Source organism: Sinocyclocheilus anshuiensis, unplaced genomic scaffold, assembly GCF_001515605.1.
Source record: "Sinocyclocheilus anshuiensis isolate Anshui unplaced genomic scaffold, SAMN03320099.WGS_v1.1 scaffold1734, whole genome shotgun sequence".
NCBI lineage: Eukaryota > Metazoa > Chordata > Actinopteri > Cypriniformes > Cyprinidae > Sinocyclocheilus > Sinocyclocheilus anshuiensis.
This window is the reverse complement of record NW_015544334.1, coordinates 547,680-566,858: the sequence shown is the minus strand read 5'-3', so window position 1 is coordinate 566,858 and position 19,179 is coordinate 547,680. Positions and strand designations below refer to the sequence as shown.

General features: G+C 37.5%; 1 protein-coding gene across 3 annotated transcripts in view; it reads right to left on the bottom strand.

Annotated features, from left to right (window-relative positions):
* Positions 1 to 19,179, bottom strand: part of LOC107698159 (calcium-activated potassium channel subunit alpha-1) — a 248,967-nt gene that overhangs the window by 94,391 nt on the left and 135,397 nt on the right. For all 3 annotated transcript variants that reach the window (XM_016499115.1, XM_016499116.1, XM_016499117.1), the window contains exons 3-5: positions 18,306 to 18,367; positions 3,083 to 3,176; positions 2,759 to 2,870 (exon numbers count right to left, since the gene is read on the bottom strand). In XM_016499115.1, the coding sequence (XP_016354601.1) occupies positions 2,759 to 2,870; positions 3,083 to 3,176; positions 18,306 to 18,367 (268 nt within the window). The remainder of the gene's footprint in view (positions 1 to 2,758; positions 2,871 to 3,082; positions 3,177 to 18,305; positions 18,368 to 19,179) is intronic.

The following is a 19,179-nucleotide window of genomic DNA, read 5'->3' as shown; positions in this document are numbered from 1 at the left end:
AGCACATGCCTTTGATACGAATTCTAAAAGTGACGCATGTTTAACTGTCAACTTGAGCTTTGAATCTGTGGCGGAAGCAAGTAGTTCCGCACAAAAGAGGGTTTTATTAGGCACTCTGTTGTTTCTTGTTTAATTACACACGTTCCGTCGAACTGTTGTATAAACGCAATATCACTCTCGTACTCGAGCGATACCGGCTCTATATCAGCGGCTGTGATTGCCTCCGGCACTCGGCCTGCGGCCTTGTGCCTCTGGCCTAATCACAGCCATGCTGATATAGAGCCGTTATTGCTCTCGTACTCGAGTGATATTGCTCATTCATACCAATACTTCAAACTATTTCAGTATTTCAAAATGTTTATAGTCAAAGTTATAAGTAAATTCATAAGTGCCTTATTGCACTAGGTAGGGTAGCATGCTTTGAACACTATAGCGGAGTTTAACAGAAGCTTGCATTACATTAAAAGCACTTCTACAAATCAAGTAATGTTCTATCAAACCATGTTCTACGAATCAAAAATATGTCTTCTAAGTGGGAATTTTTTTTTTAATTCAGTTAAGAAAGCAGATTTTACTCGACAATAACAGGTAAATTGTACAGAGCGGTAGCAGTAAAAGATTGTTGACTAAATGTGTTTAATTTTATCAAGTAAATCCTACAAGTTTTTTTTTTTTCAGTGCAAAGAGCATTTTCAGTCTGTATATTTCCAGTTCAGCCAGTCTGTACAAAGAGTCACATGAATGTCACATTTGATTAGTCACAAATTTCAAGTACATTACCATTAAAACGTTTATACCAGTACATTTTGTGTTTTTAAAATAATGTCTTATGCTCACTAAGCCTTCATTTTTTTAATCAAAATGCAGTAACATTGTAATATTGTTACATGTTAGTACAATTTAAAAATAACTTTGATCAATGTGGTTAATATAATTTAAAAGATAATTTATTCCTGTGGTGGCAAAGCTGAATTTTCAGAAAGTACAGTTTTCAGTCAAAAGTACAGCATTTATTTAAAATATATATCTTTTGTAATATTTTAAATGTCTTCACTGCAACCTTTAATGAATCATTACTGAATGCAAGTTTTTTTTTTTCAAACAAACATCTATTTATTGTTATTATAATAGTGTACATGTAACGTGAAACAAGGACACCTTAAAATAAAGTGTTACCCAAAAATCTTACTAACCCTAAACTTTTGAATGGTAGTGTACAATATACCGAATAGTGCCTTTAAAGCTCAGCATAATTAAGACTTACATTTTATCCAAATCTCAGTTATTTTCATCATTACATTTGATGTTTCACCACTCAACCAATTGGTTTCATTAGCTAGACTAATGTCAAGACTGAAAGTCTAATTTCTTCGGACTAAAATTCTACATCCTGTAATGTTTTAATCATGATGCTTCTCCGAGGTGAGTCAACACTCAGTAGACGACAATGCCTGAAATTGTGGACATCTGTGAAATTAAGGAACACACTCGGATTACAAAATTGGTCTGTCTCCAAGCCATTATACTCCTAATGGTTTGAAGCTTTTAATGAGCTTAGTGTTGAAACTTTCTCAGCATTTGTACTGCACGGGCAAGTGAGTGATTGTTTACATATGCCGCTCAGCCAAACAGCTGTTATTAGGTGGATGTTGATAGCAGCTTTTATTTGATTTTCATTTACTGGCTTGGTAGGGAGGAACACCATTAAAATTACAGATTTTTTGATGAACTGCTGCTTTTCTAATGCATTATTCAAACAGCACCATGGCAAAAGATGACCGTTTTCTAAAGCCGGCTACTGAAGTGCTAAATTATTAACTTGTGGTTTTTTATGTGTTTAAGGAAGGACGGCATTCTTTTTACAGTTGTTTTGGAAAGCACTAATGACAGATGGTGTAACGGTTATGAACAATTGTGTTTACATTAACTGTACATACTGTAGGCTAAAGCAAACCTGCTTTCCTTTGGCTACAGGATACACAAGCACACACACACACCAGCTGCTTTAAACCGCAGTCATGTCTCACCTGTCGCTCACCCCAGCTTTGACAAAAACACATTGTGATGGGAAATCATTACCATCAGACTGAGAGGGCTTACTCGCCCCACTGGCTTCTCAAAAGTGAGCCTTATACAAGAACGTACACATTCCCTTTCCCAAACCAGACCAGTTTAGATAAGCAAACCCTAAAAAGTTGGTCCAGGCTGCTCTGTGTTTATCAGTGTGTCTTGTGCAAGTTAAGAAACCTGGTGAACACCAGCATCCAGAACTCAAAATGTGTGACCTGTTCAAACCAAGGAAAGTAGCTATAACTATGAAGTTTTAATAACCTTTCATTAAATTGTATGAGAATAGAGAAGTCCATAACTATAACGAAAACGACACTGTGGAATGACTTGGTGCGAATGGGCCTGTTTAACAATTAAAGCCTAAATCATCTCACGTTCCTGCCATCCTTCCCAGCTCTTCTTCACCTAAGCCCCACTGTCATCTTTGCATTTTTTCTAGTTCCTAAGCCATGACATTTCGTAGCTATTCTTGGGTTTCCCGCGACAGAGAGTGACAACAAACCATGGCAGCTTGGCTTAATAATCATAAAATCTCCTGTTCAAACATTTGCCCTTGTCTCATCATCAGTTTGGCCTTTATCTCATCTAGCCGTGGTTTGAGCTGCTCCTGTGACCGCTGCCCTGGGGTGCAGGGACTGACAGGAGGGTCAGGAAGAAAAGGGAGTGAGGAGAGTATTTGGAGACTTACCCAGCCAGCTCCTGTTCAGATACACTGACACAAACACGGGCGGTACTGTAAAGAAGTCCACCACTGAGTTCACCTCCAACCAGAACCACAGCTTATCATTGGCTGCTATGAACTGGAAGAAGATGAAAAGAAAAAGAAACATATATATTACAGCATTTTAAGGAGGATCACATTTTAGTAAGTAGAACAAACAATTAAGATGAATGAACATTAGAATGAACAATTTCTAGTCAAGCATTAAAAGTTTTCGGGCCAAAACATAATATTGAGTGTATAGAATGTGGTAAAAAGATGTTGAATATGAAAGTTAAAATATGTACTTACACGCAGGCCAAAGTAGAGTAAGAAGAACACGTTGAATGCCATGTCAATTTGTAACGTGAAGTCTTTGTAGAAATTCTGACAGGATTCTATAGGACTACGGAGAAAGAAAAATAAATAAATGCTAATTTAATTGAAAACAAATTCATTTGTTTGGCCTGGAAACATTTTCCTGAAAATATTGTCACAATGCAATCTTAATCTTAATGGTCCTAAAACACGATTAATTTTCCTCATACAAAATATTTGTTTTCTTTTCTTCTGATTTTGAAGTGACATTTAACCTAGGCACATTTTTTGTGAGATACACCCTATAACACATCATATAAATATGCATATATAAAATATAAAACCCATCCTAATAAAACTGCACTATTTTCCAGGTTATATATTTAAATATATATTTGTCTTAAATAGCCTACATAAAAGTTCACATGTAGAATACAATATTCGTTTGCATTATAATTATATTCAAACCTCACATACAATAATTTATTTACATAGTCTGCTATTTGTACTTTTTGTTATGTCTAAACACATTGGTTCTGTACTCTACTATGGAAAAAAAGACAATCTAATATAATAACACTTTTGATGTTCATAGTGTTTTGAATCTGTACATACTGAAAACACAAAATTGTTTATAACTGTTAGAATTATTCACAAGAAAACACAAATGAATGTAATGTGTATTATAACTATATCTTCAATGAATTACAATGCATTAAAATACCTTTTTAAATATATATCTCAATGAATCATAGCAAGTGTTTTAAACAGCTCTAATATTTCTCCCTCTGGTATAAGACGACAGTCACGACATCAGGAAAAGTCGACTGCATGATTCAGGACAGTCTTAAAGCACCAGGTGCCTTTATCCATTAGTAAAAATCTTAAAATACATAAAAGCATTGCTGAATTATTCAATACATCTGGGATGGTTAACTCAACTGTTGAATGATTCAATTCAGGGCTCACAAAATCGCTATTCCCGGGGCTATTGTGTTTTCCAGTCGGGCAACCAAAATGTATCACCACTCTGCCCGACGGGCTATCTTAAATGCAGATCTCCTGCGGGTCCTTAAAAACTCCTAAAGTGAGTTGCATCAAACTTAAGGCCATAAAAAGTTTTAAATACGTTAAATGGTATAAGAAATGTCTTAATTATAACTTACAGTTGGAGATGGAAAGACAAGAGTCGCGATACGGCTGGATTAAACTTCAAAATGCAATGTCACTGAATAAGTATGAGCGCTGCACGTGTCAAGTCAAAACGCGGCGAGGATGTCTTTATTTGAATGTATCTGAAGGCAACGGACTGTCCTCAGAAACGTGTCATTGGCATTTTAATTTCATTTGACCTATAATTCCTGATAAAGCAGCGTTTATGAGCGCGGAGCTGCTTTGTGTACAGCCGTTACCGGGGAAACCGCAATATTTCAGTGCTCCTAAAGCGCCACCTCGTGGCAGAGAATGAATTTGTATTTCCAATAAGCCTTTCTGGCTGTTTATGGTCAGATCAATGCAAATATCAACTCATGTTTTTAAGCAACAAACACATTGAGTTGTAAATGAGAAAGAAGTTAATGTGCCTTCTAAAAATCTAAACAATTAAGACAATAATATTTATACGTTTTAAATTGACAATTTATATGCTTGAATTATCTCTTTTCATAAAAATGGTCTAAAGGCTGAAATGCTGTTGTATAAGATTTTTGTTTTTGTGAAAACCTGTATCTGAACTGTAAATCATGTAATTTTATGGCTCAATACTGTATGTTACCATAGACATGGTATACATTTTGATTGACATTTAAACTCTTATCTGATTTTCTATATTTAAAAATAAAAAAAGGGTCTTTTTTTATTTGGGCTAGTTAAATTAATTTTCGGGCTACCAAAATCTGAAGAGTACCTGCCCGAAGGGCTACCAGGGACTCTGAAATTTTGCGAGCCCTGCAATTAATTAAAAGGCTTAATTTCATAAGTCAGAAGCCTTTGAGCTGAGGTTAATGTGGTGCTGCCCTTTCACTGACATTATCATTGATCTCATGTAGGAAGTTATTTAGAGACCAGCCATTGAATTCACCAGGCATAAATAATACGAAAACTAAAGACAAAACTGCTGAAATAAGGCAAAAGAAGCCCATAATGTAAGCTTAACTAGGCCTTCATGGCCAGGAATAGCTTTCTATCAAGTTACAATTAGCCGTGTCTCAAAATGCACGACCGTCAACATGTGTACACTGTGAAACACAAAGCGTCTGATCCTTGAGCTCAATGTCTCTTCACACTCCACAATTACAAGAGATCTCCTGACATGTGGCATCCATGCAGAAAGTATCCCTGCTCAGAAATCTTTAACAGCTTCCTCCTTAAGCCACATTAAGGCCTCAATGTCCTTTTCCAGCAAGATCCTTGACAGCCTAGGCCTTAAGACGACACTTTCCCAGGCCCTTATAAAGTTGTGAGCTGCTCTGAGGTCAGCTGAGAGCATGCTATGCCAACTAATAATGGTGTAAACAGCGCCCAGGTGCCACTGAGCTTTTAACTTACATTAGGTGGCCTCAGCTCCTAATCGAGCGCCTGTGGAGGACGTACAGCAATGTCAGTGCGCACAGATCTATGCCACCCTGAGGGACACACGCACTGGGCTATTTCAGGCCCGCTATGTTTCTTCTTCATCATCTTTTACAAAGAAGTGCCACTGTGGCACTCACTCATACAGGGCACAGAAATTAATGCATATCCTGAAAACTGCCCTGGGATGGTTATCCCATGTGCTTTTGGGCCCAAACATCCCATTATGTAATAAACAATCAACATTATTAATCACTATCAGTGCACTAAACCTCTGTGTAAGGCATTACAAAAAATATAGAAAAATATATATAAATTTTTTTTCATGCACTTGTCAATTGAAATGTTGCAGGCTTTTCATAACAGTTTTCTTTTTTTCAAAATATTGGAATATTTTTTGAGTTGAGTATTTTCTCATGCACTGAGCCAGAAATATGCAATTACCCCCAAATTAAAATTAGTTTTATTTCTATATTCTGAAGGTTTTTACAGAGTTTTTTTTTTCATAAATCAATTGTCTAATTTTATAAATTTTACTCCTAAAAAATATTTGTATTTTTACTTTATTTTATTTATTTTTTCTGGCTGTTTATGGTATTTTCTGATTTATGAAGTGATAATGATTTTTGATAATCAAAAATCCCTTCTGTAAAACCCTTTGGAAAGGACAACAAAATGAAACAAGAACCTGGCTTTATCCAATATTCAGATTTCTGTTCTGGAAATGTATGCAAATGTGTGCATATTTAATTAGCTAATGCCTCATTTGCATATTCAAACATAACATTTCAGAAGACTTAATACAAAGATGTTTGCAATTCTTAAACTGAGGAAGCATTGTGATTTCAATATATATATATATATTATTTTTTTTTCCCCGAGTCTGAGTCGGGAACCGCTACTGGAGCCTGGAGGGCGATGGGGCGGCACACAGCAGGTCTAGGTTAATACAACAATGACTGATTTAGGCCAAGGCACCATTTCTAAAATAAGAGTGATTTAGCACCTACAAGGGCACCGGACAGCTAAAACCTCTGTCGGAGGTCTAAAAATATCCTTTCTGTTTTAATTCTTCCCTGAGGTGCTCTCTGCATGTGCTTCTAAAAGAAGAAAATACACAAAGCAATGCCCCGGTGTTTTCTTCCTCTTAATGAAAACAGGAGGAAGTGAAAGCTCTAAGCAGGGAAGACGAGAGACTAAAATTTGTTTAGGAGCTAAGGTTGATATTTGCAGCGATAGTCATGGCAGAGTGTTCAAACAATCCTCTGTTCAAGCTTGAGAAATGCACAGAGGACTAGCTAATCTTCAAAGAAGCAAGCTGAATATTTTTGAGAATTTCCATCCGGTTCTATCAAATACAAATGTACACATGAAGCAAACAGCACTGCAAAGCCAGCTTCCCACATACAGAACTCAATTCATACAAAAACGAATGGCAAAATAAAGAGAGGAATGTGAATTGAAACGGCATCTCTTATCTGTTTATTGATTAAGCCCCCTCAAAAAGAGGTCATGCTGGACTGAGCTTTTTAAACTGCTTTCCTGCCCTCTGCAAGAACTCAGTGTGATTACCTCTGGAAAACACAGACCCCATCAAAGCTTTTCTCTCAGTGATAAGACCCTATTACTGCAAAAAGCTGCTGAATCAGAGCTGGGCAAACCTCCATCCTTATGTAAATATATGACACTGACAATGTGGCCTCCTCAGCAGAGACAGAGAGCTTGACGAATCTTTTAGTAATTTTCTACTTAATGGCAGGACAGAGAAATATAGCTCAAACAATTATTCAAAAAAATAAAGAATTGTATTATAATAATAAATTATTTTATTTATCTTACATTTCAAATGGTTTTTTTTTTAAATAGAAACAACAATTATACATATAAGTAAATGTTAAATAGCTAAATTTATTATAGAAAATATAAATGTAGAATTAAAAAAAAAAAAACTTTTTTTAACAATGAAACAAATCATTGAGTCAGAGATATGAAATGATTCCAGAACTGATTCAAATCTTCAGGTTTTGCTACTGATCAATAATAAAACATCTGTCTAAATGTTCTCATAAGTCATAAGACAAGGAAAGATAAGTAGACTAATGACACATTCTGTAGCATCCAAACATTTTGTCATAAGCACAATTTTGCTTAATATTATAGTGCCACAGAATCACTAAGAATAGAGCGTGAATATTTAACATGTAACCCACATCTGAGAGATCTTAAGGTGAGAAATCTTAAAAGATATCAAACTAAGCCATTACAGGTGAAGCTTGATATTAAAACGAGTTAATATTTCATCAGCTGCTGCAATGCATTATTAGAGGAGTATATGACATTGAATCCTGACACTGAATATCAGACACAGGCATGCATCACAGTCTTGGAGAACATGACCTGCCAAGGTCTCGCTTTCTCCTCCTCCTCACTCTCTAAAGAACAGGCTGCTGGTGTGTGGGGGATTTTCAAAGCGTAGGGACGCTGCATAGAATTAAACGGGGTGGATTATTCATCTCTGCAATGCAGTGCCAGGATGATTATTTCTGTGGCTTCTCAGTGAACGGGCCATGTATTTCCCTGCCCTTTCACAGCATAGCGTCCTAAAGCTTTTCCAGGTTAATACAGCTCAGCCTAAAAGCTGTATGTAGAAGCATCCATTCATCTAACCAGCTTCAAAAGTAAGTCATCTTTCTGACCTCACTGCATTAATAATTAATTAAACCATGTCTTTTTGCACCTTTATCAGTGCTGGGATTGAGCATTCAATACTATTAGGCTCTGGCATTGCAATATGTAACTGCGCTAGAGCGCTGATCACCCAAAATGTCATAAGTGGGACACAAAATAAAGGCATCCCTTGAAGGAGAGCTTCCCCTGTTGTTGCCCTACATATTTCTTGCTTCATTGTTCAGCCCTAAAAAAAGACTCTATGGTCTATGGGGAAAAGTACAGACTGTTCCCATTAAAAAATATGACAACGAAACTACAATGTTAAGAAGTTTTTAACAAAACTACAACACAGCACTAATATATGATGTATTTTCACTTGACCTTCACGTAAATGTACTGAGCTAGAGCAAGAATGGTACATCCCCTTGCAAAACTCACCTTCACGATGCTATGAATAAAGGTGACTTGACTTGACTATGAGTGCAAGGACATTAATTGGTTCCTAAGGTCTTCCGAGTGTTTGTTAGCCCAATGCTAGGTGGTTTCTAGAATGATTTGGGAGGTTGATACAGTGTTGTTAGGTGGTTTTTATACTGTTGATACTGTAGATAGTTGCTAAGATGCTAGGAGCTGTTCAAAGGTCTGTGAGTCAGAACAGCCGGCATTGTAGTCTACTCTACCAGGATCAGGAAACAGTCCTCCATAAAATGTGCTGCACACATCTGAATATTTGGGTTGAACTGTTCTGGAACAGTGTTGTAAATGCAACTTAACCACTGATTTCTAGTCGTGTCCTCTTTTGGAAGGCCAAACAAAGTAGTTTCGCTTTCACAATGAAACACAGCGTCACACACGGCAGGCTAGAGTGAGTGGCGGCCGGAGGGCTTGAGTGAGCAGAGGCCGGCTTGAGTGAGCGGCAGCGGGCGGGCTTGAGAACGGCGCAGCCGGCGGCAACCACATGTGATGACCCCGGGCTGGACTCCGCTTCGTCCACGGTGAAAGCCGATCCGGTCGCATCATATGACCCCTTTAAGATATTTTTGATGAAATCTGAGAGCTCTCTGACCCTGCATAGACAGCAACACAACTGACACATTCAAGAAACGTAGTAAGGACTAGTGGTCGACCGATATATCGCCAAGGCCGATAGGGTTGTGCTGATAAGATAAATCATTAATGATGCAAATATTAACTACATTTTCTAAAATAAGAACGTGTTTTAAATAGGCTACAGAAATTGAATAAATTGTAAATTAACTTATATTTATTCAACAAAACATTATTTAGTCAAGAGCAGTGAGGGATTTTCTCTGGATGTTGTTTGATTAACATTAATGACAGACGGCACATCTTTATTATGCTGCTGCTGTCACAAGACCTATTTCACGGATCCAATACTGATACACGTTTTCTTTTGCAACTGTTTACATTAACTTAGGACAAAACCGACAGTGCTTATGAGGATACTCGCGAGGACAACAATTTTGATGTCATTTTGTGTGTATTTGGCCACTTAAGCGCAACAAGCTTTAAGCACTTAAGCGCATCAAACTCAATTTGACCACAGCGCGCGCTTTGGATGTGACTGTGAGCATACAGAAAAGCGCCTCTGCAGCGCGCGAATATCGAATGGCTTAAAAAGACGTGAAAATAATAAATTTTTGTGAATTTGCTTGAGAAATTTGAGGCAATCAGTTTCCACAGGTTTTCCAAGTAAGTTCAACTCATTACTTTTTACAGTGCATCAGCCACCCTGCTTTCCAAGATATCGGCTCCCGGCTGTCAAAAAAACAATATCGGTTGACCACTAGTAAGGACATCGTTAAAATAGTCCATGTGACATCAGTGGCTCAATCGTAATTTTACAAGATTACGTTTTGTGTGCAAAGAAAACAAAAATAATGACTTCATTCAACAATTTCTTCTCTTCCGTCTTCATCACACGTTCACCAGAGTATCATGACGCAAGAGTGTGGTGCTGCTGACGCAAGAGTGTGGTGCTGCTGACGCAAGAGCCGGCGTTCTGACGTAGAACATCCATCTCTCTTAGTTCATCGTCTGTGTATTCTGGTTCAAATAAAGTAAGGCTAGGCAAACAATTGCAAGTCATCCTCTCTGTCGAAATCTTCAGACATGTTTATGAGGACTGTTTTATGTACAGTGTGCGTCTTCATCTGCTTGTAAACAAGGCACAGCGCACCACATGCATGCGTCGCGTCGAAGACTGAAATTGTTGAATAAAGTCATAATATTTGTTTTCTTTGTGCACAAAAAGTATTCTTGTAGCTTCATAACATTATGGTTGAACCACTGATGTCACATGGACATGGATTTTAACGATGTCCTTACTACCTTTCTGGGCCTTGAACTACCATGTAGTTATGCTGCTGTCTATGCAAGGTAAGAAAGCTGGTTTTTCATCAAATGTTTTCGCTCAAAAAAACTAAACAAAAAACAAAACAAAAAAAGATGAATGACAGTTTTGGGTTTGGAACAACTATCCCTTTAATACTCTTGTTCCCAAGTATACAATTGAGCAATAATAAAAGTGAAGCTTGCCGTAGCAAATTCTACTAATAATGCAAGGGCAACTGGCACAGACATTGTGTTGTACAGTAGGTTCATTACAACTGTCTTGTTTCAACACAGTCATGCAACAAAACACTCCGTGTCTCCACTGAGGAGGCTTTTCAGTCCTCAACTGCGGATCAGTTCGAACAAAAGAAACAGTGTCCTGAAAAGTGACTCCTTACACAAAAGGAGGATTATCCAGAGAAACTCGGGGGAGGGTGGCCATTGGCCACTAGAGTGAGCTGTGCATCCACAGTGTTGAGTGAAGTGGCCCCCTAAAAGCCAGACGTGTGTACTGAGGCGATGAAAAAGACTCCTGTCTGCAATTGCTGCTTTCACCCTTCATCAAATTTTGAGTTACCTTAGGGAGTAACCATCAGCTTAGAATCACTCAAAATGTCCCACAAAATGTCCCCAAGATGTCTACAGGTGGCTTTTTTAACGGACGATTACGCTGTCTATTTGACAGATGCATTCAATGTGCCGCTGTTCCCTGTTTACATGTGCAAGAGGCCAAATCAAGAGAAAGACGTGTGGTTTGTTCCAGACATTCTTGAACAGTTGTGATAATTAGCAGCGTAAATGAGTCGTAAGAGTCGTCAGCGGATGATCCATTATCGAGACCATTAACGCTGGAGTCACGCGGTACAGCAGGTCAAATGTGGAGCTCGCGAGGGTGAGAACCTGCGTGTCGGTTGCACACATCTCCCTCTGGTGAAGACAGCAGCAGTGGAGGTTTCAGCTGCCAGGACTTCAGGTGGTAACTCTAGAGCCAAACGCGATGTAGATCATTAAGAGCACATCAAAGCACCCACCTCCGCTGTCACAACCTGATCTGGAACTGAACCGGGTGGGAAAGACAGACCACTAACAAAACACTCACACACACATGCACCAGCGAGTTCAAGCCTTCTATCTATACCAGGGGTCTTCAACGGGGATCTTGCTTATTAATACATGAAAAAAATGAAGTTAAATGTATAGTTCACCCAAAAATGGAAAAAAAAAAATCTGTCATCATTTACTTATTGTCATGTTGTTTTAAACCTGTACGAGTTTCTTTCTTTAGTGGAACATTTTGAAGAATGTTTTAAGTGTTTTTGTCCATATAATGAAAATAACTCTGGTCTAAAACAACACTGGACTTTCATTGTATGGACATTTTTCAAAATGGTTTCGTGCTCCACTGAAGGAAGTTATACAGTTTTATAAATACAAGTTTTCATTTATCATCCTATCCCTATCTCAAAAATCCCTTTAAATTCAACTAGAGCTAAAGTTTAGAGGATAAAGTTTAGTTAAATATTTCACAGTCCACATGGAAATTAATGAAATTAAATTAAACTAAAATGCAATGCACAAATATATGAATCTGTACAGCAATTATAATAATTACGATATACTGTATAAATATAAAATTATGCAGTCTAAATTGATAAAGAGAGACAATAATGACATTTATACTGTTATATATGTTCAGCTTTGCCATCAAAGGAATTAATTACATTTTAAAATATATTAAAACAGAAAAAAAAACTTATTTTAAATTTTAAATAACATTAATATTGTAATACAATAATATTGTATTGTAATCATAAAAGCAGCATAAGAGATTTTACCGACCACAAACTTTTGAACGGTACTGTGTATATTTTAATGGATGTGAGGTATGTAAATGTATTATTATGTGGTACTATAAACCTCAAAATTCCACAACAAGCCTGTCATGCTCCATATCTCTATCCATGTAGGGGTCCTGAAAAAGCCTGATAAGGCTGAAGACCCCTGATCTACATCAGAAAAACATCCTTCCAGGTAAGTACTTCTATCACTCAGCTGCTCACTCATGGGTTAACCGCTGCACTGTTTGAGGTGTCACAGCACTGTCTGTCAAGATTTTAAGTACAGAGAACTAGTGTCTATATGGCTATCATTCACGTCTAGCACTGTTCAACCTCCCTACAGAAATTATTAGAGCAATGTCCAATCTGACAACAAGTCCAGTCTAATAACATATCCAGATCACTCGGTTAGGCTCTGTTATCTGGAATCTACCCACACTGCAATGCTAGTGAATTCAGGACATCGCTTGTGTGCAAAAATCCCCTTATTGAGACCTCAGACAATAGATGTGACAGGACAGCTTAGACTAGGCTGTCAGTCAGTTTGCGGAAGAGCCACTGATTCACCCAAACAGTATAGAGCAGTGGTCCTCAACTAATGATTTAAAAATATACAAATATATTATTAAAGGAGTCCACTATGAAATGAACGAAAATTTTAGATTGAAAATGTTCTGATAATTTACTTACCTTCATGCCATCCAGCATGTTCATGTCTTTCTTTCTTCAGTCTAAAAGAAATTAATGTTTTTGAGGAAAACATTCCAGGATTTTACTCCATATAGTGGACTTCAATGGTGGCCAATGGGTTCAAATTGCAGTTTCAACGCAGCTTTAAAGGGCTCTACACGATCCCAGCTGAGGAATATCTAGATTCCTCAGCTTATCTAGAGAAACGACTGGTCATTTTCTAATAAAAATACAAATTTATATAGGTTTTAACAAAACATGCTCTAGCTCAACCTCACACATTACGTAATCATGTACGCGTGACGTAGGCGGAAGTAGCGACCCAGTGTTTACAAAGCAAATGTGCAAAGAAAGTCAAAGGCCCTTTACAAAAAAGGTAAAACAACGATGTCGGACGATTTTGAAGTTGGAGGAGAAAATGACATGGAGTTTTTCTCCCTACCCTACCTTTTAGAACGAAGCACACAGACGAAGAACTAACCACGAGTGACTTTTCCAACATGATTACGTAATGTTTGAAGTAGGGCTGCACGATTAATCGCATGCGATATTTAACATTGAGCAGCATTAACTACACAGAGCCGTTGTTCACTGACGAGCTGCGCTAAACCATGTTCATATTCGTGCGATTTTTTGCGCAGCTCATCAGTGAACAACCGCTGATTACAGAACCGGCTTTACTGATAAGATGCGCGTTAAATATCGCATGCGATTAATCGTGCAGCCCTAGTTTGAAGTCATGGATGCACATTGCAGAGCTAGTGCTAGACAAGAATTTGTGGTTAAAAAAAGTATATAATTTATTTATTTTAAATTGTTTAGAAAATGGCCGATCGTTTCGCTAGATAAGAACTAGGGGTGGTGAAATTAATAGTTTCTTCGATGCATCGCGATGCAGACGAGGACGATTTGGTATCGGTTCAGTAATAGACCATAACCGATTATAACGTACTGACGCTTTTCTGACGTCATTTGTCGCATACGTGCTTTGTCGCAGTAGCATACATTAGGCACGTTCGGCTTGAAGCGCCGCTGCACAGAATGATCAGTGTATGACCAAGTACCGCGAGAGCGATAAGAGAGCAGACGGATCCTTATGCTTTCAAATCGCTCTCGCGGTTTATGACATAAACTGATCATTCTGTGCACTAAGCGCTGCTTCAAATCGAATGCGCCTAATGGCAGAGGGAGGCCAGACACTAGTGCTAGTAATTAAAATTCCTCCAACTACTTTAAAAGCCGACATCTGGCCACATTTCGGCTTTTATGAAAAACCTGAGCACGACCTGGAGAAGACACAGGCTGTGTGTAAATCATGTCACGCACAATGAAATATGTAGGGGGTAGGGATGGGCAAATGAAGCCTCGTGAAGCACTGAGGCTTTTCCTCTGACTGTTTCGGGAAAAGATTCAAAGCTTTGAGCGTCTAGAAAATATAAAAATGTTATGGTGTTATGTTATGGTGGTTCATAAAAAATATAGCAGCCAAAAGCGTGTGAAAGACGCTCCGTAGGACGAGGCATCTACCACATATTCCACAGATCGATTCAAGTTACGTGCACAAATAAAAGCCTAACAGTGTGTGTGTTTGTGTTTGTTGAGTTTCTGATAAATTAATTTACCCATTAAACTGTGCAATTTAATACTAGTACAAATATCAATATGATGTAATAGAAGCATAATGTACTCAAATGAATTGCATATGACAAATGTTGAATTTTTCTGAAATAATTTGTATTCTTCATATTACTTATATGACTGGGTATCTAAAATGTAACTGAATAAGTCAGAATTAAAACTTATTCGTAAAGTAAGATCTGGGGGATCGAACATTTCGACACGCAAAGTGAATCGCGCATGTGACTGGACAGAAAGTGAAGCTTCATTTGTCATTGGTCACGTGATTTATATGACAATTAACAACACAACACAAGCTTTGAATCAAGGATTCATCTAGCACGACCATTTATTCTCGACACAAGCTCCGATGCCTCGGTTCAAATGTCACATCACTAGCAGGGGGTAATACCACTAACTTAAGAAACCAGGTCAGGTACAGTTCATGTATCTGACTGCTTGTATTTATTGACAAAATTGTATAAATGTGAAGTAAAATTTAAAATTAAGGATGCAGTGCATTGTCAATGCATTGTGATTAGTGAAAAAGTGAAAGTGAAAGTGACAGTGACGTGACATGTGGCCAAGTATGGTTACCCATACTAGGAATTAGTGCTCTGTATTTATCCCATCCTAAGTGCACACACACAGCAGTGAACACACACACACCGTGAACACACACCCGGAGCAGCACCCGGATGCATCGTGATATCGAATTGAACCGACTCGATGACATGATAATTGTAACCGAACCGAACCGTGAGACCAGTGTAGGTTCACACCCCTAATAAGAACCTTATTCCTCGGTTGGGATCGTGTAGAGCCCTTTAAAGCTGCACTGAAACTGCAATTTGGACCTTCAACCCGTTGGCCGTCATTGAAGTCCACTATATGGAGAAACATCTTGGAAAATTTTCCTCAAAAACCTTAATTTCTTTGCAACTGAAGAAAGAAAGACATGAACATCTTGGATGACATGGGGGTGAGTAAATTATCAGGACATTTTCATTCTGGAAGTTAACTAATCCTTTAATTCAATTCATTTTCATATTGTTATCCTATTTTTAATTGTCCACCATTTCTGTTTGTTTCCTAGTTTGTTTATATTAAAAATAAACAAACTTCTTTGTCATAATTATAGCAGTAATTCTGGAAGAAATATGAAGGACCCTTTAAAAATGGTGTCAGATAAAAAGGAGCTTTGAGTCAAAAAGGTTGATAACCGTTAGTTTAGATGACACGCACTTTGTTGCTGTTTAACTATTTCATATATCATTAACTCAACACACTTTCAGTGTTTCCCATACATTGATTTATTTGTGGCGGCACTCCACAATATCAAAACTGACCGCCACAAATAGATTTTCCAAAAAGCTTTGAATTCGTTGAATAAACATGAGCACTGCACGTTTCAAAATCGAAACCCGGTGCGGATGTTTTTATATCACTGTATTTCTGAAGGAAACCGACTGTCTTCAGAAAATGTTGGATATAATTTTCATTTCATCTTGCCTGTAATGCCTCATAAAGCAGCGTTTGTGAGCTCAATGCTTCTTTTTGTACAGCCGTTACCGGGGAAACCGCAATCTCTTCCACTCTAAAAGTGCCTCCTGCTGGCAGAGAATGAATTTGCATATATGCCGCCACAAACAGAGTCTAAGTCTGTGGGAAACACTGCACTTTCTATGACTTTCTCTGACTACAACAAATATGCAGCTCAACCTGTGAAAGAACAGCTCAGACGGAGTCAGCTGACTCATTTGAACATAACAAATGAGTCGGTTGAACCGACTAGCAAATTAATATCAATCAAAGTGGGATAACCTTTTAAGCTGTGTTCACACACCAATGACCTTGTCTCTGTAATGTGAAGATCCTAGTATTTTGGCTGCAATATTATTATTAGATGATTTATTTATGGTAAAACCCATGCTATCATTCTAAATTTTCTAAGAATTTGTTTTCTTGTTGCTAAAAAAAGTAATATTCTGCTGTTGAAGAGGTTTGTTACTACTACAGATGAACTAAATCTGTTTATCGTCTGTCTCACATATGCACTCAAATGAGGAAGCCGCTGACTCTAAGCTGTAATATGAAAACGTGTATTGTAAATGAGGAGCCAGATCAGGGGTTTTTTTTCTGAATGATGTATGAACACGGCAAATCACCCCTCCCGCCGCTTCCTTTACCATCCTGATCCCAGCATTATAGGGATTAAAATCTCCCATCATGCCTGGCTTCGCTCCAGCATGCACACACACAGACTGTATGTAAGACTTTATACGAGACTGTACACATGCTCATTTGAGCGCTTAGATTTAAACTGCACGTGTTGGCTTTTTATATGCTGCGCAATGCCAACACAGCAATCTGTACCTCAGACAAACTCGCTGCTATATTCATAGTGATTGAGTTTCGCTTATTATACAATCAGTGATGTAAAAGTATACACAGACTGGCCATCACATTGAGTAAAGTTCATCTCGAAAACTGTGATACCTGGTTGCCTGGGCAACAGCTAACTGCACACCTTTCTCTAGGGAGCACAGGGGAGAGGGGTGGGCGGTAGAGATGCTCTGCTAATGTAACCATGGAAACTGGCCTGCTTGGCTTTCATTGACAAAATAATCCCATCACACCAAGGCTTAGTCTTTAAAGTCCAACATTACAGAACAAAACCTTGAATTATATAATGGTAACCTTAACAGTAACAATGAATGTAGGGTTCATTAATATGGTATTATTATCTATATGGGAAAATAGTACCTTAACACTGTAGACTGCCCTGCTACCATCTGTGCCTTGTACTCCTAATGATAAACTATTGGAGGTTTATGCACTGTACAGAAATCTGACCTAATTGTTTATCAATTTAAAGACAAATTTTAGTATTTAATGCATTCTTCAAGCTTAACCTTCAACCTGGATATCAAAATTATTGTAATAATTCAAATCAATCAACAAAATCAAACAATTTCTTTAATGTTTGGGAAATTTAAGTTTACAAACTAATGTTATTCCCAATTTAACAAGCTCCTACTGAGTAATGTCTTCATTTATTACAGCTAAAGCTAAATCTGCCACCCTGTTGCAGAATGTTGCAAAAAATTTTTTATAAATATTATTTTACATTTTTATGTTCGTTAAATCTTTACTGCTAGAAAGAAACAATCTCAAAATGGATTTTTAATTGTCTTAAAAGTAGCAAATTTCAGTTATAAGAATAATTTTCAAACTTCACATTAATAAGTACAAAATAAAAGATTTCTTGTCATTTTCTAAATGTTGACCCTATTATCCCTATTATATCCTATCCCTATTATAGTTATCCCTATTTTGTGCCATTCATAGAAAGTGTCTTTATAGTGAAATGAGGCAAAGGAAATCACTTGTTTCTAAGATCTGTTTTTAAGGCGTTTGACTCATGTGAGAATAAATAATTCAGGCCAGAGTTGTTGAATCAGAATAGTACTCACTCCGAAGAATCTATGAAGTATATTCCCAGAGCTCCGATGCTGAGTGCAAAGACCAACACCACCTGGAGGGGGAGAGAGAAAGAAAAGTGAGAAAGGGGAAAGGATATCATTAGTGAAGGTCCACTGAGAACAGTACCACTTACAGAGAACAGTTTAATCCAGGAGCTGCTCAACAATGAGCACAACTCATTTCCACCCATGCTACATGTGCGGATGAGACATAATAAACAGGAAATGTTATAAAACTGATTCCAAACCTAGTGGGCTGTCAATCTAAGCACTGTTTATGAGCATCGTGGGTGCATTTGAATGCTCAAACATGCCTGTGAAGCAGTCTAGGGCAGTGTTTCCCAACCTGTTTTTAGTCGTGGCACCCTTTGGAAATTTTAACAAACTTGTGGCACCCTACAAAATTAATTTTGTCACAATATTTGAATTTCTAACTTCGATATGATCATTTGAAAAGTGTAGATATTCTGCAGAATATAATGTCATACAGATATTTTTTTATATTATTAAAAAAATGTGTCCATCAATGGTGACAATCAGTAGGCTAATTTCTAATGAAGAGACCAATTTATATGACAGATTTTAATGTAGGCTTTTATACATATGTAAACATTATTTAATTACCATTATAACTAGCTATCTCACAAATTTTTGCTCACTAATTTTGTACTGTAATTTTGGTGCAGTAGCACGAGATTTCAAACTTTGAATTGAATAAAAAATGACAAGTAAGCAGTCAGTAATAAAATAAGAACAAATAAAGAAATTAATAATGATAGCACAAATAAAAAATAACGACAGGCCTTCGAATTAAATAAATTGCTTTTTAGTTTTTCAGGTAGGTCTAACAGTAGGGTTAAGATAT